The 25,979-nt window shown below is 46.1% G+C and overlaps 1 protein-coding gene and 1 long non-coding RNA gene across 3 annotated transcripts in view; one reads left to right on the top strand and one right to left on the bottom strand.

Moving 5' to 3' along the window:
- LOC134969423 (uncharacterized) overlaps positions 1-25,979 on the top strand; it is a 123,264-nt gene that overhangs the window by 70,447 nt on the left and 26,838 nt on the right. The window contains exon 2 of the long non-coding RNA XR_010189476.1: positions 7,668-7,889. This is a non-coding gene — a long non-coding RNA (uncharacterized LOC134969423). The remainder of the gene's footprint in view (positions 1-7,667; positions 7,890-25,979) is intronic.
- CMC2 (C-X9-C motif containing 2) overlaps positions 24,653-25,979 on the bottom strand; it is a 49,807-nt gene continuing 48,480 nt past the window's right edge. For both annotated transcript variants that reach the window (XM_063945370.1, XM_063945369.1), the window contains one exon: positions 24,653-24,834. In XM_063945370.1, the coding sequence (XP_063801440.1) occupies positions 24,760-24,834 (75 nt within the window). In that variant the 3' untranslated portion in view covers positions 24,653-24,759. The remainder of the gene's footprint in view (positions 24,835-25,979) is intronic.

Here is a 25,979-nt window from a genome sequence, read left to right as displayed (position 1 = left end):
AGCAGGAAGAGAGACGACAATGGTTAGTAGCCGCACACACTCACGACAGGAGAAGTGTCAGCAGCTAATGCCATACCAACCCAAAGAAGCTAAGTGCGTCAGGGTGGGCGCCTTGTGGAGCCCAGTGTACCTCGCAGAAAGAGTTTTAACAACGGTAAGTTCTTACCATAAAACTTGTTTTCTGCTGCGGGGTACACTGGGCTCCACAAGGATGGACAATGGGGATGTCCTAAAGCTGTTCCTTATGGGAGGGGACGCACTGTAGCGGGCACAAGAACACGGCGTCCAAAGGAAGCATCCTGGGTAGCGGCAGTATCGAAGGCATAAAACCTTATGAACGTGTTCACGGAGGACCACAGAGCACAATTGGTCAAGGGTCGCACCCCGTTGGGCCGCCCAAGAAGGTCCAACAGACCAAGTAGAATGGGCCATAATGTGAACAGGAGCTGACAGACCAGCCTTTCACATAAGCATGTGCAATCACCATTCTAATCCACCTGGCCAGGGTCTACTTGTGAGCAGGCCAGCCACGTTTGTGAAATCCAAACAAAACAAAGAGAGAATCAGATTTTCGAAAAGAAGCAGTTCTCTTCACATAGATATGGAGAGCCCGTACCACTTCCAAAGACCGCTCTTTGGAAGACAAGTGAGGAGAGACAAAGGCCGGAACCACAATCTCCTGATTAAGGTGTGTAAACGCTGGTTTACGTACAGGACTAAAGCAACACTTTAAAAAGACATTTCATACACTTTAAATGAAGCCGCTGCGGCCGCTATACTTAATCCACAACCTACGTACCTATTACACCATTAGCGTACAGAGTCCCGTACCGTGTACGGACTTTGCGTACAAACGCCGCGCTGACTGTACAAAGTACACGCAGCGCGTACACACCCAAAGATACACCGTGAACCCTTAACAGCTATGCATGCAATAGTAATACACTTTAAACCTTAGCAGGGAAAGGAAAACACGACACCAGATTGTATTTAAACTGCTGGGTTCCGACACCACAACATATTATTACTGAAAGGGGGTTACAATCACAAAGCAATACAATACAAAAGAATAATGGCTACAGTCAATGGTACATACTTTTGGTTTCACCTGCGCTTCCCGGTCCGGTCCTCAGTCATCAAGGGTGATGACCTTCAGAGTCTGTGATAGTGACCTGGCATGCAGCTGGCTCTTTATACAGTAGATCAAAACATAATACAATAGACACTGTGTGCTCTTCTTCCATTGGTTCAGGGTTGGGACATATCCTGTGCACTGGGGATCATTGGTCAGCTCAAGAAGTGGGCGATGGCTAAGACTTGAGATGTGATTTCTGTTGTTTGCATCTGAGTTCCCGCCCCATGACCAGTTAAACCCATCACATTATTCATACATAAATCTGGTATTATTAATAACTTAATGTGGTAATAAATAATAATATTCTTATTCCCACCAGATTAATGTTTACGTGACTCTGAACAATATGATCCCACACATATTATTATCTATTTCCATCCTCAAGATATCCATATATCCATATTCTCATATATATATATATATATATATATATATATATATATATATACACACACACACACACATACTCCTGCTATTACAATTTGTTAGAAATTATATATATATATATATATATACATATATATTTATACAAACACATACATCTCCAAGAGTTTAGACTATGAATGTTAATATCTCAGATTTCTAAATGTCTGGTTTGTATTTTTGTTAGCTATTGCTAATTGAGTTTCTCTCAGCCTGGGTTTCTGGGTATTGTCTCTTTATTTGTTTTGTCTTCAGGTAAGACAATGACAATCCAGTTCTTATTGCTTCCAATAGAAACTCGGCTACCCTAGTAAAAAAAGGTGTTTGCCTTCTTCATAGAATTTCAAAGCTTAGTGTAAATAAGGCCATTATATTTTAGTCTCTGGGAGTTTAATTTATGTGTGACCGATCTTCATGCTATTTAGAAGAGGAAGCAGACAGTGTGGGATTTATGCAATATATAGATTAGATTTATGATATGTCTTTGTGGCTTTTCCATGAGTACAAATTCCACTGTAATTACTCATACGACGCTCTAATGCGCAGCACCGCGGGAGCGACCATACGCAATTTGCGAATATGTGCACGCACAGCTGAATACGTACGCACACGGAGGCCATCTATGTGGTGTTTGTACGTAATGTGTGTGTTGTAATATTTTCTGACTTCGACAGTCCACCCTTTGGCAGTCATCAATAACTGCCACTAACTAATCAATAAACAGGAAAAAATAATATTACCTATACAATATATACAAAAGCTTGGATGATTGGGGAAGAGTTGTAGGTGGGAAATGTATGACCTAGTGGGATAGTAAAAAGCATGTATGTATGTATGAATCCATGTCTGAGGGGCATGTATCATCGTGCCGTATATGTTCTAGATAAGCTTCGAGGTATTGCGAAGTATACATTAAATCCTTCTCATCCCATATTAAGGGTCTGTAAATGGGCCAACAAACACTACCGAGCTCTTTTTGGCTTCTTGTTCCAACAAATGGGGTGCACATTTAGTTGATGATACATGGAGGGGGAAACATATGTGAGTGCTAGTATATGTGGATATCACCTGTCGACTATGTGTGCCATTAGCTGGAGGTTGCAGAGATGAAGATAAGACACATATATAAAAATACATTCACATAAACATTTTGGGTAGGGCTGACGTCTTTTCCAGTTGGATGTATCTGGGCAGAGGGGGAGACAAAGAAAAACGGGTGAAAGAAACAGGCCATGAAATTCATTTGCAACCCTTATCATAACACTGTCTCTATGGATGGGTCATAAATTAAATCTGCTGCTATAACAGCGCCCTCGCTCCTTAGACTCATCAAATTTGTGCCGTGCTTGCACCGCATTAGAATTTGAACACACCTAAATATCGAACCAATAATTATGACGACTCCCAGGATACAAAGAAGAAACTTCCCCACACTCATAATGACATTCTGCGCCCACTCTCCTAAACCTGAGAACCATTTGCGTGGGTTCAACCATGAGACCCAGCCGGTCAGTTCATTACTCACAGTCGCTAAGGTAAGGTTGTGCTTCCTCCTGAACTCTCACTTCAACTGCAAGATATCGTCCATCTTTTGATCGATAATCTCCGTTAGGTCGTCAGTGCTGATTGTATATATAAGTACAGCACTTCACACCATATTGAGTTGCCAGAGTAACACAGTACCCACCTGTCACGGCTGTGACATAATTAAGGACCATCCTGTGCTGAATCAGTTCCTTCTTGTAAGCTTGTAACTCCCTTCCCGTATACCTGAAAGTGTCGTCATACATCTCAGTGATATTATCTATCAAGTTCGCTAGCGCATGGATATACCTATAATTTATAGTTCCAGTATGGGTAATGTCTAATGCGAGAAGGAACTGAATCCCGGTGGATTCGTGGATCAAATCAGAGGCTGCGTGCTCTGCCCTATCTATGAGGTGTCTCTTGATGATGTGTTCATAGTGAGTATGAGTATAAGGAGCCTGAGCACTGTGGTGAACGTCTTTCATTTTATCATGGGTTATGGTCATGACCTCTGGTAGTACTCTCCCAATATAACACAATCCCTCTGAGCTCGGGGCAAGCCACTTGTTCGCCTTCCTCCCACATATGAAATAGGCATCATCTGGGAGAACATAGGGGACAAAATATAACATCACCATATTACAAATTTTCCAAGTAAAGAAACCAATCCCTAGTTCTCCCATCTGCTCAGTACAAGTATCGGGCTGGATGATATGAGCACAATACCCTGACGATACTTTTCCAACCCACATGGTCTTGCTTCCACGAGTATACCTATACCGGAAATACCTCCCACTGTTGGCTTATTTGGCGTACAAGTTCAGAGTCTATGGGTATCCTATCAGCTCTGTATGAACAGGTCATTGTCTGGTTATTCCACGTCACTTCCCAATTTCCCAGTTTTCGGTAATTGGAAATATTAAAACACAATAAGGACCTGTCTACATGATACTGGTGGAGCTTCTAACTAGGGGGCCTAGAGATATTGAATTTCTTGTCCACCGGTCTCCCACCCCGCAATTCGAGTACCTCATCTATTGCTAAAGGGTATGGTACTAATCCTGACTTACTCTGACCTTGAGGTACTTGTGAGCACACCCAGCATTCTGTCTGGTTTAAGACCTTACCCACTAGTGAGTGGTAATCACTCAACGGATGGCGGTCCATGTCGATATTAAGGTTGGACTGACATCTCTGGATGCACCCATCCTCTACTATATTCTCACAATTCCTACAAATACAATATTCTTCAGACAATAACCCCTCACAGTGCCTCCAAGCTCCCTGACTACCAGAGCGCTTACTGATGCCAGCCTTTACTAAAGTGATGTGTTGCTCCTGAGATCCTACAAATTCATACTCGCCATCAGAACCCATTCCAGATCCCTGCTCGACCTCTCTGGGACCCTCACCAAAACAAACTGTCCTGATCAAAACCAGAATTACTAACAGAACCCGAAACGCAGTCTCTTGTGATCGATCCATTTCGTTAGGGGAAAGGAGGAAAATAAGAAGGAGAAAAGAAAGGAAAATTCAGGGGGAGGTGAAAAAAGAAAAATGGTGCGACAACCGTTCTAGATCTTGTTACTCTCTGTGCTCAGATGCCCTTCAACAGTCCTGCCTCTCAACTTTCCCGGAACAAAACACTCCAGTGATACGAGATTCTCTATACTCTGCTCTTTGTCACGAGTTCTCTCAGGGTCAGCGACCTTCTTGCACTGGGATGAGTGGACCCAAGTCTCTCTTTCGGCGACCTTTAATGCTGTCGTGCTGGTTAACAAGACTTGGAATGGTCCTTCCCACCTGTCTATGAGGCAACCTGAGCGTAAGAAATTTCGAATCATCACATAATCCCCAGATTCAATGTCATGACAATTACTGTTCGGTAGGTCAGGAATCACCAGCTTTAAATTTCTTTGTTGATTTCTCAGCTGCTGGCTCATCCCAACCAAATATTTCACAGTCACTTCATTATTACATTTCAAATTATCCTGGGGGTCTATCATTACATGAGGTTGTCAACCAAAAAGAATTTCAAAGGGTGATAAATTAAGGGGAGACCTGGGAGTGGTTCTGATGCTGTACAACACTAGTGGCAAAGCTTCTGGCCACGACAATCCAGTTTCAGCCATTAATTTGCTCAGCTTGTTCTTAATAGTGCTGTTCACTCTCTCTACCTTTGCACTTGCCTGTGGACGGTACGGAGTATGCAGCTTGCTATTAATTCCCATTAGTTTGCATATGACCTGAAAGGCTTCACCTGTAAAATGGGTACCCCTGTCACTTTCAATTATTCTAGGGATACCATATCTACACACAAATTCCTGCACCATTTTCCTTGCAGTGAACGTAGCAGTATTTGTGGCAACAGGGAACGCTTCTACCCAGTTGGAAAATACATCAATACAAACTAACACATATTTCAAATTCCTACAGGGTGGTAACTGTATGAAGTAGATTTGTATTACCTGAAAAGGTCCGTCTGTAGGAGGGATATGGGATGGCTCTGTTGGTATTGTCTTTCCAATATTCTTCCTCAAGCAAGTAAAGCATGTCATTGCTCTCTTACCTGCATGAGAAGAGAATCCTGGCGCACATCAGTAGGCTCTCATCAGCCTGCACATACCCTCTTTGCCTAGATGAGTCAGACCATGTGCCACCTCAGCTAGACTTGGAAGATATGCTCTGGGGGCTACTGGCTTACCTTGTCCACCTGTCCACAGTCCTGAGGACTCCTGGCCATACCCCTTTGTCCTCCAGACTGCCTCTTCCTGTAGGGAACACAATTTTTTTCATTTTAATTTACTATCGTGTGTTATCAGTTGTGTGAAGTAAACCGTCTCTGGATGAGAGAAGAGAGAGGAAAAAAATAGTAAATAAAAAAAGAAAATGTCAGGTTTGGAAATGTCAGGTTTGGAATTCACCATCAGGCTGTCACACCATCACACATATCGGTGTCTGTACACAGTCTCCCTTCACCAGTATTCTCATTCTCCACCCTTTGTGCATGACCAGGCACACTGCATTAATACTGGTGTCCTTATGCTGGTGAGATATACTGGATTTGGGCAGAGCTCTGAAGGACCGATTAGGCATGTGGCGTTTGAACTGTGATCGGGCCCATGTATTGTACCCTCCTGTCGGTGGATGTAAGAAATGAGGCGGAAACTTTGAAGGAAAATCACATAGATGTTAGTAACAGATAAGTTTGTAGAGGCAAAGAGGATTTTATAAAATTTGACAACTGGATTGTGCACTATGGGGAAGTGATTCTCTACTGTCTATACCCCTAAAAAAAATTGTGTGTGTCTTATCTCTACTGGGACTATCCCAGCCATCAATCCAGTGTCCTGTCCATCCTAAGTTCATAGGGAACCCGGTATCTGTGAGATAATTTTCTCTACCTGTGATGGACATGCATCTAGAACAGTGAAATGCAACATTAGTCTTCGTTGGTATCCAACATACTTTGTGCTTCCTGGGTGGGAGCACAGTATATGTATATCATCTCTAACAAAACTCCTGTTATGTTAAATAGGGGCCATTTCTGCTAGAGAAAGAAGCAAAAGTTTAGAGGCCTCCTCTTAACCCCAGCAAGTTCTGTCAAAAGGGTAAAGTTGCATTTATTCTGTTCTTCCTATTAACCGAATCTGTGTTTTCTATATGGCTCATGATTCCTTACTATATGTCCCTTGATCCCGTCTATGTGTTTAATACTGTGGCTTGTTTTCTCTGTCTAGGGGTCTATATTGACTATGTGTTCTACTATATCTACAATCTCTGGCAAAATGCCCTTCCTTCCTACAAGTGTAACATATCCTAGGTCTTTTCTTACTATCCGGGTTTTGGGGTTTAGGTTGATGAGACTTTGCTGCAAGAGCCTGTAGACTTATTGTCATCAGCTTCTCCTCCTGTTGTTTTCTACGCCTAGCAATATTCTTATGATGTTCAATTGCGCACGCTCTAAGACAAGCTACTGTGACCCCTCTCCAATTAGGCAAAGATGCTTGTACTGTCCCTAACTGCCTTATCGAGTCCATCCATTAGCACAGAGACAGCCATCTCCCTGTATCTGATACCCCAATGTATCTATCCATTATTTGCAGGGCCCGATGGAAATATTCAGATGCCATTTCATTTTCCCTGTTTTATGGAGAAAATTCTTCTCCACATAACAGTAATGGGGAAACACAACTCTAGTTGCCTATTAATTCGTTCTATATTTTCCCGATTGTTTCCGTCAGTCATAGGACTATCCGACTCTAACCTACAATCAGTGATACATTTTTTTGGGTGTCAATATTAGGGGGTAGGCACGCTTTTAAAAGTATCCGCCAATCTTTATTAGCTGGTTCATAAGCATTACCCAGATCTCTGATAAACTTTTGACATCGGGCTAAATACTCCCGGGGATCGGGGGAATTCTGAAATGATTGACCGCAGCTCAGCTCTGGACTACGGGCAATACATTGCATTATTCCTGGTGAAGATAACTCCCTGACTATCGGTTCCCCCATTGGGAGATACTATTTCCAAGACAGGATGTAATCCTACCATTACGTTTCTAATCTGTTTACTGTAGGGTGTTGTCTCTCTGCAATGACCCGTCTCACACTTACCGGTAGCTGTGACCTCACCAGTTCTTTCAGTGGAGAACACTGGTACTGCTCTAACTGGGTGGACAGGCCCCACCTGAGTTTCCTGCAAAGCGACTGCCTGAATGAGAGCTGGGATTTGGCTGGATCCTTCATCTTCCTGTGACCTAGGACCTTGAAGACTTCAAAACAGGATACAACTTGCAAAGGTTAGGGTTAATACATTGCTCTTGCATACTACTATCATTTACAGATGTACCATTGATTGTAGCCATCTTATTCCCTTCGGCCTGTGTCGGTAATGGTGATTTCGTGTCTCCATTCCTGCTAGGTTTGGAACCTGCTTTACGAGTTTGTTCCCTTTGCATTTCCCCCTCTTGCTGCCATAAATTTAAACAATCTTACATTCTGCAGTACCTCGGGTTCAAAGCTGCTCACCAGAGGGAATAGTACCCTATCTTTGTCAGTCATACGTAACCATTCATTGCAAAAAGCCTCAGAGTGTGAACCATACTTTTCACACATAATAAACCTTGCTGACCCTCTCGGTCGCAATTCTGACCTTTTCGGTCCCACTTCTTCAGCCTGAACCCTAGCTACCAAACGCCCACTACTTGTGCAATTGGATCCCAACGTGGACTTTTTGCCAATAAATGCAATCCCCAATGCACACCGCAGATAGACGGTGAAAGACACCTAGCGCTTCCACTCGCTCCATCTCCGCTGAGTACCACGACTCACTCCAATAGTGAACACCGCGTACCCAGTGAGGCCCTATTGGTTTCTATTTACTGGAAGTGTTAGGAGTGACTTACCTAGTAAATATCCGCCGCTGGAGATTTTCCTGAGAGAGACCAGCGAAAACTCCCTATACACTTTTTATACACAAATCACGCTTGCGTATGCTCTACACAGCGCTAATGATACCGCGATTTTACGCAAAAGCTCGTAAAAGGGGTATCAAGTTGTTGCGCTATGTATTGCACCCACAAACGCGCGGTCCAATTGCACAGCGTATAGGTACTTGTTACCTATCTGCCGTACAACCACGGGTCGATGTAAAACTGCGACCCTCAGTTCGGAGCGTAACAAAAAACCTTTTTACTTCAATACTACACAATGCACAATTCCCTATTATGGCTCCTCTGCAAATCCCATGATTTGCGCATTTCAATCTATATTAACGTGAGTCAGCCGCCTCACGCCACCAAGCCTCCACTTACTTGGTGTACCACGGGACCCGATTTCCGGGGTTCAAATCCACTCACTCCTACGTTCGTTCACTCAAATACACTTTCTGTACAGAAAATTTAAATTCATTCAGATAAGCAGCTTTACCCCAGAGGCAATACAGTTTAAACAAAAGTTTTAGTCTTATGGCAACAATGTGAGAGGGTATGCAAAGTATGGGTGTTTTTTTTGTGTACGCTTTTTAATGCCAAATTTTTTTCCCACTGATTTTTAAATAGCTTTTTTCCTGTTGTTTTACGGGTTCTACCAGCACCTCTGCAAACCATACAGAGCAGACATCATCAAATCAGCACACAAGTAGGGTTTTCAGTGTATCCATCGACCACGAAAAGGTTACGTAGGATACTTTCTGTCCACCCTTTTGCTGATAGATTAAGTCTGCTATGACCTGTTAGGCTGTGAGTATGTGGAAATCGGATGAGCCCCAATTGTAAACACTGGTTTACGTACAGGACTAAAGCAACACTTTAAAAAGACATTTCATACACTTTAAATGAAGCCACTGCGGCCGCTATACTTAATCCATAACCTACGTACCTATTACACCATTAGCGTACAGAGTCCCGTACCGTGTACGGACTTTGCGTACAAATGCCGCTCTGACTGTACAAAGTACACCCAGCGCGTACACACCCAAAGATACACTGTGAACCCTTAACAGCTATGCATGCTATAGTAATACACTTTAAACCTTAGCAGGGAAAGGAAAACACGACACCAGATTGTATTTAAACTGCTGGGTTCCGACACCACAACATATTATTACTGAAAGGGGGTTACAATCACAAAGCAATACAATACAAAAGAATAATGGCTACAGTCAATGGTACATACTTTTGGTTTCGCCTGCGCTTCCCGGTCCGGTCCTCAGTCATCAAGGGTGATGACCTTCAGAGTCTGTGATAGTGACCTGGCATGCAGCTGGCTCTTTATACAGTAGATCAAAACATAATACAATAGACACTGTGTGCTCTTTTTCCATTGGTTCGGGGTTGGGACATATCCTGTGCACCGGGGATCATTGGTCAGCTCAAGAAGTGGGCGATGGCTAAGACTTGAGATGTGATTTCTGTTGTTTGCATCTGAGTTCCCGCCCCATGGCCAGTTAAACCCATCACATTAATCATACATAAATCTGGTATTATTAATAACTTAATGTGGTAATAATAAGAATTTACTTACCGATAATTCTATTTCTCGTAGTCCGTAGTGGATGCTGGGGACTCCGTCAGGACCATGGGGATTAGCGGCTCCGCAGGAGACAGGGCACAAAAGTAAAAGCTTTTAGGATCAGGTGGTGTGCACTGGCTCCTCCCCCTATGACCCTCCTCCAAGCCTCAGTTAGGATACTGTGCCCGGACGAGCGTACACAATAAGGAAGGATTTTGAATCCCGGGTAAGACTCATACCAGCCACACCAATCACACTGTACAACCTGTGATCTGAACCCAGTTAACAGCATGATAACAGCGGAGCCTCTGAAAAGATGGCTCACAACAATAATAACCTGATTTTTGTAACAATAACTATGTACAAGTATTGCAGACAATCCGCACTTGGGATGGGCGCCCAGCATCCACTACGGACTACGAGAAATAGAATTATCGGTAAGTAAATTCTTATTTTCTCTGACGTCCTAAGTGGATGCTGGGGACTCCGTCAGGACCATGGGGATTATACCAAAGCTCCCAAACGGGCGGGATAGTGCGGATGACTCTGCAGCACCGAACGAGAGAACTCCAGGTCCTCCTCAGCCAGGGTATCAAATTTGTAGAATTTTGCAAACGTGTTTGCCCCTGACCAAGTAGCAGCTCGGCAAAGTTGTAAAGCCGAGACCCCTCGGGCAGCCGCCCAAGATGAGCCCACCTTCCTTGTGGATTGGACATTTACAGATTTTGGCTGTGGCAGGCCTGCCACAGAATGTGCGAGCTGAATTGTACTACAAATTCAACGAGCAATCGTCTGCTTAGAAGCAGGAGCACCCAGCTTGTTGGGTGCATAAAGTATAAACAGCGAGTCAGACTTTCTGACTCCAGCCGTCCTGGAACATATATTTTCAGGGCCCTGACAACGTCTAGCAACTTGGAGTCCTCCAAGTCCCTAGTATCCGCAGGTACCACAATAGGTTGGTTCAGGTGAAACGCTGACACCACCTTAGGAAGAAACTGGGGACGAGTCCGCAGTTCTGCCCTGTCCGAATGGAAAATCAGATATGGGCTTTTGTAAGACAAAGCCACCAATTCTGACACTCGCCTGGCCGAAGCCATGGCCAACCGCATGGTCACTTTCCATGTGAGATATTTAAAATCCACAGATTTGAGCGGTTCAAACCAATGTGATTTGAGGAATCCCAACACTACGTTGAGATCCCACGGTGCCACTGGAGGCACAAAAGGGGCTGTATATGCAATACTCCCTTAACAAACGTCTGGACTTCAGGAACTGAAGCCAATTCTTTCTGGAAGAAAATCGACAGGGCCAAAATCTGAACCTTAATGGACCCCAATTTGAGGCCCATAGACACTCCTGTCTTCAGGAAATGCAGGAATCGACCGAGTTAAAATTCCTCCGTGGGGGCCCTCCTGGCCTCACACCACGCAACAATTTTTCGCCAAATACGGTGATAATGTTGTGCGGTCCCCTCCTTCCTGGCTTTGATCAGGATAGGAATGACTTCCTCCGGAATGCCTTTTTCCTTCAGGATCCGGCGTTCAACCGCCATGCCGTCAAACGCAGCCGCGGTAAGTCTTGGAACAGACAGGGTCCCTGCTGAAGCAGGTCCCTTCTTAGCGGCAGAGGCCATGAGTCCTCTGTGAGCATCTCTTGAAGTTCCGGGTACCAAGTCCTTCTTGGCCAATCCAGAGCCACGAGTATAGTTCTTACTCCTCTCCGTCTTATAATTCTCAGTACCTTGTGTATGAGAGGCAGAGGAGGGAACACATACACTGACTGGTACACCCACGGTGTTACCAGAGCGTCCACAGCTATTGCCTGAGGGTCTCTTGACCTGGCGCAATACCTGTCCAGTTTTTTGTTCAGGCGGGACGCCATCATGTCCACCTTTGGTCTTTCCCAATGGTTCACAATCATGTGGAAGACTTCCCGATGAAGTCCCCACTCTCCCGGGCGTCGGAATGAACACTGCTGACAGTGCTATCACCTGATTTTCCGCCCAGCGAAGAATCCTTGCAGTTTCTGCTATTGCCCTTCTGCTTCTTGTGCCGCCCTGTCTGTTTACGTGGGCGACTGCCGTGATGTTGTCCCACTGGATCAATACCGGCTGACCTTGAAGCATAGGTCTTGCTAAGCTTAGAGCATTGTAACTTGCCCTTAGCTCCAGTATATTTATGTGGAGATAATTCTCCAGACTTGATCACACTCCCTGGAAATTTTTTCCCTGTGTGACTGCTCCCCAGCCTCTCAGGCTGGCATCCCTGGTCACCAGGACCCTTCCTGAATGCCGAATCTGCGGCCCATTAGTAGATGAGTACTTTGCAGCCACCGCAGAAGAAACACCCTTGTCCTTGGAGACAGGGTTATCCGCTGATGCATCTGAAGATGCGATCCGGACCATTTTTCCAGCAGATCCCACTGAAAAGTTCTTGCGTGAAAACTGCCGAATGGAATCGCTTCGTAAGAAGCCACCATTTTTCCCAGGACCCTTGTGCAATGATGCACTGACACTTTTCCTGGTTTTAGGAGGTTCCTGACTAGCTCGGATAACTCCCTGGCTTTCTTCTCCGGGAGAAACACTCTTTTCTGGACTGTGTCCAGAATCATCCCTAGGAACAGCCGATGTGTCGTCGGAAACAACTGCGGTTTTGGAATATTTAGAATCCACCCGTGCTGTCGTAGAACTACTTGAGATAGTGCTACTCCGACCTCCAACTGTTCTCTGGACCTTGCTCTTATCAGGAGGTCGTCCATTTTCTTTGAAGAAGAATCATCATTTCGGCCATTACCTTGGTAAAGATCCGGGGTGCCGTGGACAATCCAAACGGCAGCGTCTGAAACTGATATGTACCACGAACCTGAGGTACCCTTGGTGAGAAGGGCAAATTGGGACATGGAGGTAAGTATCCCTGATGTCCCGGGACACCCTATAGTCCCCTTCTTCCTGGTTCGCTATCACTGCTCTGAGTGACTCCATCTTGATTTGAACCTTTGTAAGTGTTCAAATATTTCAGATTTAGAATAGGTCTCACCGAGCCTTCTGGCTTCAGTACCACAACATAGTGTGGAATAATACCCCTTTCCTTGTTGTAGGAGGGGTACTTTGATTATCACCTGCTGGGAATACAGCTTGTGAATTGTTTCCAATACTGCCTCCCTGTCGGAGGGAGACGTTGGTAAAGCAGACTTCAGGAACCTGCGAGGGGGAAACGTCTCGACTTTCCAATCTGTACCCCTGGGATACTACTTGTAGGATCCAGGGGTCCTGTACGGCCCCAGCGTCATGCTGAGAAACTTGGCAGAAGCGGTGGAGGGCTTCTGTTCCTGGGAATGGGCTGCCTGCTGCAGTCTTCTTCCCTTTCCTCTATCCCTGGGCAGATATGACTCTTATGGGGACGAAAGGACTGAGGCTGAAAAGACGGTGTCTTTTTCTGCAGAGATGTGACTTAGGGTAAAAACGGTGGATTTTCCAGCAGTTGCCGTGGCCACCAGGTCCGATGGACCGACCCCAAATAACTCCTCCCCTTTATACGGCAATACTTCTTTGTGCCGTTTGGAATCTGCATCACCTGACCACTGTCGTGTCCATAAACATCTTCTGGCAGATATGGACATCGCACTTACTCTTGATGCCAGAGTGCAAATATCCCTCTGTGCATCTCGCATATATAGAAATGCATCCTTTAAATGCTCTATAGTCAATAAAATACTGTCCCTGTCAAGGGTATCAATATTTTTAGTCAGGGAATCCGACCAAGCCACCCCAGCTCTGCACATCCAGGCTGAGGCGATCGCTGGTCGCAGTATAACACCAGTATGTGTGTATATACTTCTTAGGATATTTTCCTTGAGGACGGCCCTATCTGGAGACGGTACCGCCACTTGTTTTGATAAGCGTGTGAGCGCCTTATCCACCCTAAGGGGTGTTTCCCAACGCGCCCTAACTTCTGGCGGGAAAGGGTATACCGCCAATAATTTTCTATCGGGGGAAACCCACGCATCATCACACACTTCATTTAATTTATCTGATTCAGGAAAAACTACAGGTAGTTTTTTCACACCCCACATAATACCCTTTTTTGTGGTACTTGTAGTATCAGAAATATGTAACACCTCCTTCATTGCCCTTAACAAGTAACGTGTGGCCCTAAAGGAAAATACGTTTGTTTCTTCACCGTCGACACTGAAATCAGTGTCCGTGTCTGTGTCGACCGACTGAGGTAAATGGGCGTTTTAAAGCCCCTGACGGTGTTTGAGACGCCTGGACAGGTACTATTTTGTTTGCCGGCCGTCTCTGTTGACATTATCACGTAATTCCTTGAATAAGCCATCCATTCCGGTGTCGACTCCCTAGAGAGTGACATCACCATTACAGGCAATTGATCCGCCTCCTCACCAACATCGTCCTCATACATGTCGACACACACGTACCGACACACAGCACACACACAGGGAATGCTCTGATAGAGGACAGGACCCCACTAGCCCTTTGGGGAGACAGAGGGAGAGTTTGCCAGCACACACCAAAAACGCTATAATTATACAGGGACAACCTTTATATAAGTGTTTTTCCCTTATAGCATTTTAATATATATAGTCATATCGCCAAATAAGTGCCCCCCCTCTCTGTTTTAACCCTGTTTCTGTAGTGCAGTGCAGGGGAGAGCTTGGGAGCCTTCCCACCAGCATTTCTGTGAGGGAAAATGGCGCTGTGTGCTGAGGAGAATAGGCCCCGCCCCCTTTTCGGCGGGCTTCTTCTCCCGTTTTTCTGAGACCTGGCAGGGGTTAAATACATCCATATAGCCCCCAGGGGCTATATGTGATGTATTTTTAGCCAGAATAAGGTACTATCATTGTTGCCCAGGGCGCCCCCCCCAGCGCCCTGCACCCTCAGTGACCGCTGCTATGAAGTGTGCTGACAACAATGGCGCACAGCTGCAGTGCTGTGCGCTACCTTATGAAGACTGAAAAGTCTTCTGCCGCCGGTTTCTGGACCTCTTCATTTTTCGGCATCTGCAAGGGGGTCGGCGGCGCGGCTCCGGGACGAACCCCAGGGTGAGACCTGTGTTCCGACTCCCTCTGGAGCTAATGGTGTCCAGTAGCCTAAGAAGCCAATCCATCCTGCACGCAGGTGAGTTCACTTCTCTCCCCTAAGTCCCTCGATGCAGTGAGCCTGTTGCCAGCAGGACTCACTGAAAATAAAAAACCTAACAAAACTTTTACTCTAAGCAGCTTTTTAGGAGAGCCACCTAGATTGCACCCTTCTCGGCCGGGCACAAAAATCTAACTGAGGCTTGGAGGAGGGTCATAGGGGGAGGAGCCAGTGCACACCACCTGATCCTAAAAGCTTTTACTTTTGTGCCCTGTCTCCTGCGGAGCCGCTAATCCCCATGGTCCTGACGGAGTCCCCAGCATCCACTTAGGACGTCAGAGAAATATAATAATATTCTTATTCCCACCAGATTAATGTTTACGTGACTCTGAACAATATGATCCCACACATGATATTATCTATTTCCATCCTCAAGATATACATATATCCACATATATCCCTATTCTCATGTATATATACATACACATACTCCTGCTATTACAATTTGTTAGGAATTATATATATATATATATATATATATATATATATATATTTTTTCTAAAATATGAATGAAAAAGGGCGCCTCATAGTGCATAAACCAGTTTTGAACAAGGATTTATTTTCACTTCTTTATACACACTCAGTTTAAAAGTGACGTACCAGATGCGGCGGTCTCAACCACCGTAAGTATACACGTATAGTAACAAAGAGTGGGTATACCACCAGCAGTATCGATCAGCAGGCTCACCACCGACGTCTGCTCCTTCACGCCAGGCCACACCCCTACGCGTTTCGTCACGATGGACTTCGTCAGAGGGTTCATCGTGACGAAACGCGTAGGGGTGTGGTACGTCACTTTTAAACTGAGTGTGTATAAAGAAGTGAAAATAAATCTTTGTTCAAAACTGGTTTATGCACTATGAGGCGCCCTTTTTCATTCATATTTTAGAAATCGTTGTCTGCTGGTAGTGGATACTGGCTTAAAGGAGACGCCGATCTCAAGGATCTAATGTGCAACGGAGACCTATAGATACCATAGGACACACCTGGTTGGTCTTGGAAATTATATTCTGGAAGCTGGGACTTGTGGTTCCACGGATTGGAGAATAGACTTGCGCACAGACTTTTGTGTATATATATATATATATATATATATATATATATATATATACACACACACACACACACACACACACATCTCCAAGAGTTTAGACCAGGCTTTTTCAACCAGTGTGCCGTGGCACACTAGTGTGCCGCGACCAGTTGCAAGGTGTGCCGCGGAGCCAGAACAGAGCCGGCCATGACCTATGCCTTGAAGACGCACCGATGTGATATCATAGGTCACGGCCGCCGCGTCTCACCACCCACCCAGCCAGCCCACCCGCCTACATACACATCTTCCAGTTCCTGCCTGCATCCACAGCTTTCCTTGCCCACCCACATCCACACCTGCCCGACCACCCGCTTCTCAGTATTCTCAGCACTCCACTTTGAACAACCCCCGCCACTGAGGGACAGGGAGGAGGACAGCTGACCAGTAGGGGCTAATATTTGTTATGTTATTTCTCCTGTGGGGAACAATAGGATTTCAATAGGATTTATGTGGAGAGAATAAGGATTTATATGGATTTATGGTGGGAACAATGTGAATAAATAATGTGGGGAGCAATGTGATTGATTTATGTAGGAGCAACATGATTTATGTGGGGAGCAATGTGATTGTTTTTTCTGTGTAGGCCAATGTATGTGTGGATTTTTTGTTACTGTGAGGGCCAATGTGTGCTTTTTGTTTTTTTTCTGTGGGGAACTGATGGTGTGCCTTGGGAATTTTTAAATATTGTTCGGTGTGCCACGAGTAAAAAAAGGTTGAAAATCACTGGTTTAGACTATGAATGTTAATATCTCATATTTCTAAATGTCTGGTTTGTATTTTTGTTAGCTATTGCTAATTGAGTTTCTCTCAGCCTGGGTTTCTGGGTATTGTCTCTTTATTTGTTTTGTCTTCAGGTAAGACAATGACAATCCAGTTATTATTGCTTTCAATAGAAACTCGGCTACCCTAGTAAACAAAGGTGTTTGCCTTCTTCATAGAATTTCAAAGCTTAGTGTAAATAAGGCCATTATATTTTAGTCTCTGGGAGTTTAATTTATGTGTGACCGATCTTCATGCTATTTAGAAGAGGAAGCAGACAGTGTGGGATTTATGCAATATATAGATTAGATTTATGATATGTCTTTGTGGCTTTTCCATGCGAGTACAAATTCCACTGTAATTACTCATACCACGCTCTAATGCGCAGGACCGCGGGAGCGACCATACGCAATTTGCGAATATGTGCACGCACAGCTGAATATGTACGCACACGGAGGCCATCTATGTGGTGTTTGAACGTAATGTGTGTGTTGTAATATTTTCTAAATTCGACAGGTGGAACGAGGAAACCACCTTCGGTAAAAAAAGTACCGCCCCGTCACGGTGAAAAATCAGATATGGGGAACTACAGGAAAGGGCACCCAAATCCGACACTCTTCTAGCAGAGGCAATAGCCAGCAAGAACACCACCTTAAAGGGAAAGCCACTAAAGATCAGCTGAACTAAGGGGTTCAAACGGAGGCTCCTGCAACGCCTCCAAAACCACAACAAGTCCCAAGGAGCCACAGGCGGGACATAGGGAGGTTGGATACGCAAAACACACCCTGAGTGAAAGTATGAAAATCAGGTAAAGTCGCAATTTTTCTCTGAAACCACACCGACAAGGCAGAAATATGAACCTTGAGGGAGGCCAGACGCAGGCCTAAATCCAGGCCCTGCTGCAGAAAAGCCAAAAGTTTGGGTGTACTAAACTTGGAAGCGTCATAATTGTTAGATGCGCACCAAACAAAGTAGGAATGCCAGACCCTATGGTAAATCCGGGCAGAAGCCGGTTTCTGGGCCCGCAACATAGTTTGAATGACCTCCTCAGAAAAACCCTTAGCCCTCAAGACGGAAGCTTCAAGAGCCACGCCGTCAAAGACAGCCGGGCTAGGTCCTGGTAGACACAGGGGCCCTGAACGAGGAGGTCTGGGCGTTGTGGAAGTAGAATTGGACGCTCTGACGATAGGCCCTGCAGTTCTGAGAACCAGTGCCGTCTGGGCCACGCTGGAGCTATGAGAAGCAGAATTCCTTTTTCTTGCTTGAACTTCCGAATTACCCTGGGCAGGAGTGACACCAGAGGGAACACATATGGCAGCCGAAACCTCCACGGCACCGCCAGCGCATCCACGAATGCTGCTTGAGGATCCCTTGTCTATGCTCCGGAGACCGGAACCTTGTGATTGTGTCGAGACGCCATCAGATCTACGTCTGGAAGACCCCACTTTTCCACTAGGAGTTGAAACACTTCTGGATGGAGGCCCCACTCGCCGGCATGCACGTCCTGATGACTGAGAAAGTCCGCTTCCCAATTCAGGCCTCCCGGAATTAATATTGCCGATATGGCCGGTAGATGGCGTTCTGCCCAATGTAGAATCCGTGAGACTTCCTTCATTGCCACCTTGATGATTTATGTAAGCCACTGTGGTGGCGTTGTCCGACTGCACTTGAACAGGACGGTTGTGAATTAAATGCTGGGCTAGGTTCAATGCATTGAAGTCCGCCCGCAATTCCAGAATGTTGATTGAGGAGGGACTCCTCCTTGGTCCGCCGACCCTGAAGGGAGTGTTGCTCCAGCACTGCGCCCCAAACTCTTAGACTGGCATCTGTCGTCAACAGGACCAAGTTGGATATCCAGAAGGGACGGCCCTTGCACAATTGTTGGTCCTGGAGCCACCAGAGCAGCGATAGACGGACCTCCGGAGTCAAAGAGATCATTTGAGACCTGATCCGGTGAGGCAGGCCATCCCACTTGGCTAGAATCAGCCTCTGGAGGGGGCGAGAATGGAATTGAGCATACTCGAATGCTGATACCATGAGGCCCAGCACCTGCATCGCCGAATGTATCGACACTTGCGGAGGAGAAAGGAAGCAACGAATCCTGTCCTGAAGCTTCAGGAATTTCTCCTGACACAAGACCAACCTCTGGTTGTGAGTGTCCAATAGCACTCCCAGATGCACCATGCTCTGAGCAGGGATCAGGGAGAATTTCTTCCAGTTGATGAACCACCCGTGAGCTTGTAGAAACCGGACCGTCGTATCCAGATGACGTAGAGGTTCTGGGGAATTTGCCAGGATTAAGAAGTCATCCAGATACGGCAGTATCCTGACCCCTTGACGGCGGAGTACCACCGTCATCACTGCCATTACTTTGGCTCCGCGAGTCTTCACCATTGTTAAACCAAAAGGTAACGCCCAAAACTGGTAATGGAGGTTGCCAATAGCAAACCTCAGGTATTGCTGATGTGACGCGGCTATAGGAATATGCAGGTAAGCATCCTGTATGTCCAGGGAGACCATGTAGTCCTCAGGTTCCAAAGCCAGAAATATAGAGCGATGGGTTTCCATACGGAACTTGGAAACTTTCACAAACTTGTTCAATGCCTTGAGGTTGAGAATGGGCCGGGAGGACCCATTCGGTTTCGGGACTAGAAACAGCGGAGAGTACCCCCGGCCCCTCTGCGCAAGAGGCACATGTACTACGACTCCTGTATCCAGGAGGGTCTGTACCACCGAATGCAGAGTGTTTGCCTTTGTCTGGTCCGACGGGACGTCTGTCTGGCAAAATCGATGAGGGGGTCGGTTTTTGAAGGCTATGGCGTAACCTCGAGTGACGACTTCCCGTACCTAGGCATCTGAAGTGGTTTTCAACCATTCCTGGGTATACCCTAGAAGCCGGCCCCCTACCCTGGGATCCCCCAGGGGGAGGCCCACCCCATCATGCGGCAGGCTTATCGGTCTTGTAAGCTGGCTGACGGGCCGTCCAGGCTCTTTTTGGCTTTGGCTTACCAGGTTTGGAAGTGCAGGCCTGCTTGTTGTACGCCTGACCTTTTGCTTTACCTGAAGGATGAAAGGGGCGAAAGGAAGTACCTTTAGCCTTCGACACAGAAGGAGCGGTACTTGGCAGACAGGCAGTTTTGGCAGTAGCTAAGTCAGCCACTATCTTATTTAAGTCCTCCCCAAACAGAATATCTCCCTTGAAAGGGAGTACCTCCAGGGTTTTTCTATAGTCCAGATCCACAGACCAGGATCTCAGCCACAATATCCGGCGAGCCAGGACTGACGTAGTAGAGGCCTTGGCTGCTAGGATACCGGCCTCAGAAGCCGCCTCTTTAATATAGCGAGAAGCTGTGACAATATATGACAAGCATTGTCTAGCATGGTCAGAAGAGATTTCAGCTTCTAACTCCAAGGCCCATGCTTCAATAGCCTCTGCAGCCCATGTTGCTGCAATAGTGGGCCTTTGTGCAGCACCCGTGAGGGCTTAAATCACTTTAAGACAACCCTCCACACGTTTATCCGTAGGCTCTTTTAGAGACGTGACGGTAGTGACAGGCAGAGCTGAGGAGACCACCATCCTAGCCACATGCGAGTCTACTGGAGGAGGCGTTTCCCAATTCTTAGACAGCTCTGGCGCGAGGGGATAGTGAGTCAGCATCTTCTTTTGAGGCACAAACTTCGTACCCGGGTTTTCCCAGGGTTCCTGACGTATATCCACTAGGTGATCAGAGTGAGGTAAAACTTGTTTAACCATCTTCTGACGCTTGAACCTATCTGGTTTCTTAGGAGGGACGGATGGCTCGGGATCATCCATAATCTGTAGAATTAACTTAATAACCCCCAAAAGATCAGGAACATCCACATGTGAACTACCCTCCCCATCAGCAGTATCTGAGTCAGAACCTGTGGGGTCAGTGTAAGTGCCATCTTCATCAGACGAGGTGTCAGTGACAGCAGTGGATTGTGAGGAGACAAGCGCTCGCTTAGAGGACCCCTTGGACTTTAGGCGAGCGATGGTCAGACTTTTTTGTAGTCAGGGACTGGTTCAACTTCTTCAATTGAGCAGATAAATCGTCCGCCCACAGCGGGTTAGCTGCAGGGACCACATACGGTTGTACCGGCATTGGGGGTCCCATAGGGGGTGTTAGTTTATGAACTAGCGTATGCAGAAGCATGGAAAAAGCAGCCCACGGTGGGTCATTATGTGCCTTAGTTGCCATAGTCCCACTGGGGGGCAAGGAGCCCCCAGAACCAGAGCCCACAGCTGCTATATTCCCCTCATAGGGATCTGTGGCTACAGCAACACCGGCAGTGTGTTCCACCCGAGAACCGTTACCCTCAGAAGCAGACATGATATAACTTGCAGTATCAGGTAACACAGTACAATTGGCAGCAGCACAATACCTCTTACCCAAACCCCTGCACAGTGTAGTCAGCACTAGCAGAGATAAAGGAGAGATATGGTGACTAAATCACAGAGAAAAATACGTATTAAAGTATATCTTTGTGAAAATCCTGTATCAATATAAATCCTCCCTCAGGTTATAGAATATAGGGATAGCAAGTTGAGTGAAAGACACGAAATGGACACCACTCAGCTATCTAATGCACACACAGATAGTCACAGTTTGTACAATGCAGAGGTTATTACTAACAATAATACTGCACTCGACTAGCTTATATATATAGCTATGTAGTCAATAGATATAACACTACACAGTAAGAACTGGATGTATATCACAGGGTAATTGTACTAGAAAACCCTGACTAAATGCACTCTTTCTTAACTAACACTGTCTAAAAGGCAGGTAGAATACTTAAGTGTCATGTAAAGTCACAGCACTGACAACCAGGCGGCTTTACCCAGGAGGATTTGCCCAAGCAGTCCCAGGAACAGTGAAGCTGAGTAATAATGGCGCCCAGACACTGACAGGGAGTGAGGGAGAGACAGATATGCAGCTCCAGGGCGGGAACATTTGCGGGAAATGGCACCTGGGGCTGGGGGAGGGGCTTCAGGTCTAAGCCTTATCCTCCTGCTGGCAAAACCACCGGGTACTGTGGGCTACTGAAAATGGTTTATAGAGAAAACCTGACCTGCACCCATGCCCTGGTGATCTAGTGGGATCGCCTGTACTGCCACAGTGTCCACTGCCAGCGCGCGCGACCCACCTCCCACTGACCGCGCCGGGTCGATATAAAGACCGGGTCCCGCAAGCGGGACCCATTCACCACCTCCCGAAGCGCGGCCACGCGATCCCGGAGAGCCCGCGTCGTGTGTGCCTGACGTGAAGAAAACCGGAGCCACCTGCTGTAGTTACCCGGCAACCAGGGCTCGGGAATGTACAGCGCCGCTGGGGAGAGCTGGAGCTGCAGCAGTGAATGTCTTCTGACATTTACCACCGCTGCTGCCCTTGAAGTCTTCACTTTTTTCTTCAAAAAAAAGCTCTTCTTAAAGCTGCCTGGAGCAGCCCCTCTGTTATGTGCCTGCTTACTGCAGCACCAACTACAAAACTGTGCTCCTGTGCAGGGAGGCGGGGTTATAGAGGAGGCGGCGCTGTGCATTCTGGGAACAGTCAAAGCTTTGAGCCTGTTGGGGCCTCGGATCAAGATCCTACTTTACACCCCATTGTCCATCTTTGTGGAGCCCAGTGTACCCCGCAGCAGAAATACCAAAGTAGTATATCCTGTAAAACACTATATTTAAGAGGACCCTGACGCACTTAACCCCCTCAGCGTACAGAATATAGGGATAGCAATATGTGAGATACACGAAATAGAGATCACACAGCAGCTATTGGCACACACAGTCACATGTACAATGCAGAAATTATTACCAATAATAAAACTGCACTGGACTAGTAATACTAAGTACAACTGTACCACTAAGTAAAGCTATATAGGTATATAGATATAACAAGGACAGTAAAGACTGGATGTATATCACAGGGTAATTGCACTAAATATCCCTGTAGTAATGCACTTGTTCTTAACTAACACTGTCTAAATGACATGTAGAATACTTAATTGTCCTGTAAATGCACAGCGCTGATGATGCAGGCGGCTTTACAGAGGAGACATTGCCCAGCAGTCCCAGAATCAGCTCAGCATGTTGTGATGGCGCCAAAAGCTGACAGGGAGTGAGGAGTGAGGGAGACAGAGAGATGTAGCTCCAGGGCGGGAGCATTTACTGTAAATGGTGCCCAGGGGCTGGGGCTACAGGTCAGAGCCTTATCCCCTTGCTGGACTTCACCCCCGGGTACTGCGGGCCTCAATAAAATGGATCATAGGAGAATCCGACCTGTGCCCCTGCCCTGGTGGTCTAGTGGGGTCCCTGTACCAACAGTGTCCACGCCGGCGCGCGCGGCCCGTCTCCTAATGGTCACGCCGGATCGCGATTTGCAGCGGGTCCCACCTGGGGGACCCTCTTACCTCCTCCCTTGATGCTGCCACGCGATCCCGGAGAGCTACGGTGAGTGTGTGTGCCTGGGGAGAAAAGCTGGAGCCCTCCGCTGTAAGTACCCGGCAACCAGGGCTTCGGGAGTATACAGCGCCGCTGGGGGAGGTGATGGAGCTGCAGCATGAGATGTCAAAATGACATCTAGCACTAGGAGTGCCTATGCTGCAGCCCTTGAAGTCTTCTATCTTCTTATAAAAGCTCTTTTCAGGGCTGCTCAGCAGCCCTGCCTGTTAGTGTCCTGGCTGCAGGGCACCAACGTACAAAGTGAGCTCCTGTGCACGGAGGCGGGGTTATAGAGGAGACGGCGCTGTGCATCTTGAGAACAGTCAAAGCTTTTAGCCTGTTGGTGCCTCGGATCAAGATCCAACTCTACACCACGATGTTATTCCCTGTGGAACCCCAGTGTACCCCACTGCAGAAAACAAACATAGAAAATAAATGCAGAAAACTCTTCAGAAGCTTCCTTCAGCGTGACCGGCTCCTCCGGGCACATTTTCTAAACTGAGTCTGGTAGGAGGGGCATAGAGGGAGGAGCCAGCTCACACTATCAAATTCTTAAAGTGCCCATGGCTCCTAGTAGACCCGTCTATATTCCATGGTACTAAATGGACCCCAGTATCCTCTAGAGAAGAAAACCCTATATCTTTGTTAACATTAAAGCAGCCACTGCACAGATTTTAGAATCTTTAAATTTTCTTTTACTGTCTATAGTTTTGCCTGAAAATCTATGGTATTTTTTATGTAGAGATCCAGGGTGGAATATAATGAAGTCCTGTATTTGCCAGTTACACGGAATGCCGGACAAACTGGGACTTTTTTTTTTGTTAATGGGGCAATCAAGTACAAGGCATGGTTTAGCCTTGTACATGATTGGCGCTTTAAAAAAAAATAAAACATCCAAGTTCGGGCGGCATCCCGCACGGCCACTGAACTCAGGCTTCATTACATCGTGGCCCCTATCTTAAGAAAAGTTGACCTTTCCTCTGAGTGTTGAAACAAACCCTTATCATCAACAACTGACTAAACAATACATTTGTTTTAGTGTAACTTTACTGAGAGATGTAGTACAAAATAAAAATTAAAAACAAAACAGAAAAATAGTTTTATTTTGACATTTGAATAAATACAAATTGTCCTTGGTGAAATTCTGGGAGAATAACATTTCTCTGTGGGCTTGTCGAGTGTGAGGTTTTCCTAATTAGGGGTTTCTAGGAGTTTTTCTTTCATCCTCACTGATCTGGCACGGCTTGCAGCTCTGTTGTTCTCATACTAAAAAAGAAATACAATGCACAGTATTATTTATTTATATATTAAAGAAAAGAAAATAATAATAAGAGAGGTGCAATTGAAATAGCTTAAAAGTGCTTGACTTGCATGAGATGCTATAGAGGTCTTCTACAAAATGTCCACAGGGTGGTGCTAGACACCACCTTTAGTAATAAAAAATAAATAAATTTTTTATATTATGTATATATATATATATATATATATATATATATATATATTCTATTTTATTTACATACATATCATTAATCAAGTGGTTACATTAAAAAAAACCAGGATTTTAATACTTACCGGTAAATCCTTTTCTATAAGTCCGTAGAGGATGTTGGGGACACCAAAAGAACCATGGGATATAGACGGATCCGCAGGAGACATGGGCACTTTAAGACTTTCAAAGGGGGCGTGACCTGGCTCCTCCCTCTATATCCCTCCCCAGACTCAGTTTGGAACTGTGCCCGGAGAGATGGATATTTTGAGGAAAGGAATTAACAACAAGGTGAGCATCATACCAGCTCACGCCATAAACATGCCATTCAACTGAACACATGCCAACGGACATGAACAAAATTCAGCAACAAGCTGAAGAAACCATAACACAACCTGTGTGTAACCAGAACTAAACAGCAGATACAGTACGCACTGGGACGGGCGCCCAACATCCTCTACGGACTTATAGAAAAGGATTTACCGGTAGGTATTAAAATCCTGTTTTCTATTACGTCCCTGAGGATGTTGGGAACACCAAAAGAACCATGGGATTATACCAAAGCTCTATACCGGGCGGGAGAGTGCGGATGACTCTGCAGCACCGATTGAGCAAACTTTAGGTCTTCATCGGCCAAGGTATCAAACTTGTAAAACTTAGCAAACGTGTTTGACCCCGACCAAGTAGTAGCTCGGCAAAGCTGTAATGCCGAGACACCCCGGGCAGCCGCCCAGGACGAGCCCACCTTCCTAGTGGAATGGGCTTTAACCGATTTAGGTAATGGAAAACTTACCGTGGAATGAGCCTGCTGAATCGTGTGACATATCCAGCGGGCAATGGTCTGCTTGGAAGCAGGATACCCAAGTTTATTGGGAGCATATAGCACAAACAGAGACTCTGTTTTTCTAACTGGAGCCGTTCTGGC

The sequence above is a fragment of the Pseudophryne corroboree genome, chromosome 11, assembly GCF_028390025.1.
Source record: "Pseudophryne corroboree isolate aPseCor3 chromosome 11, aPseCor3.hap2, whole genome shotgun sequence".
Taxonomy (NCBI): domain Eukaryota; kingdom Metazoa; phylum Chordata; class Amphibia; order Anura; family Myobatrachidae; genus Pseudophryne; species Pseudophryne corroboree.
This window is presented reverse-complemented; position numbering and strand designations above follow the sequence as displayed.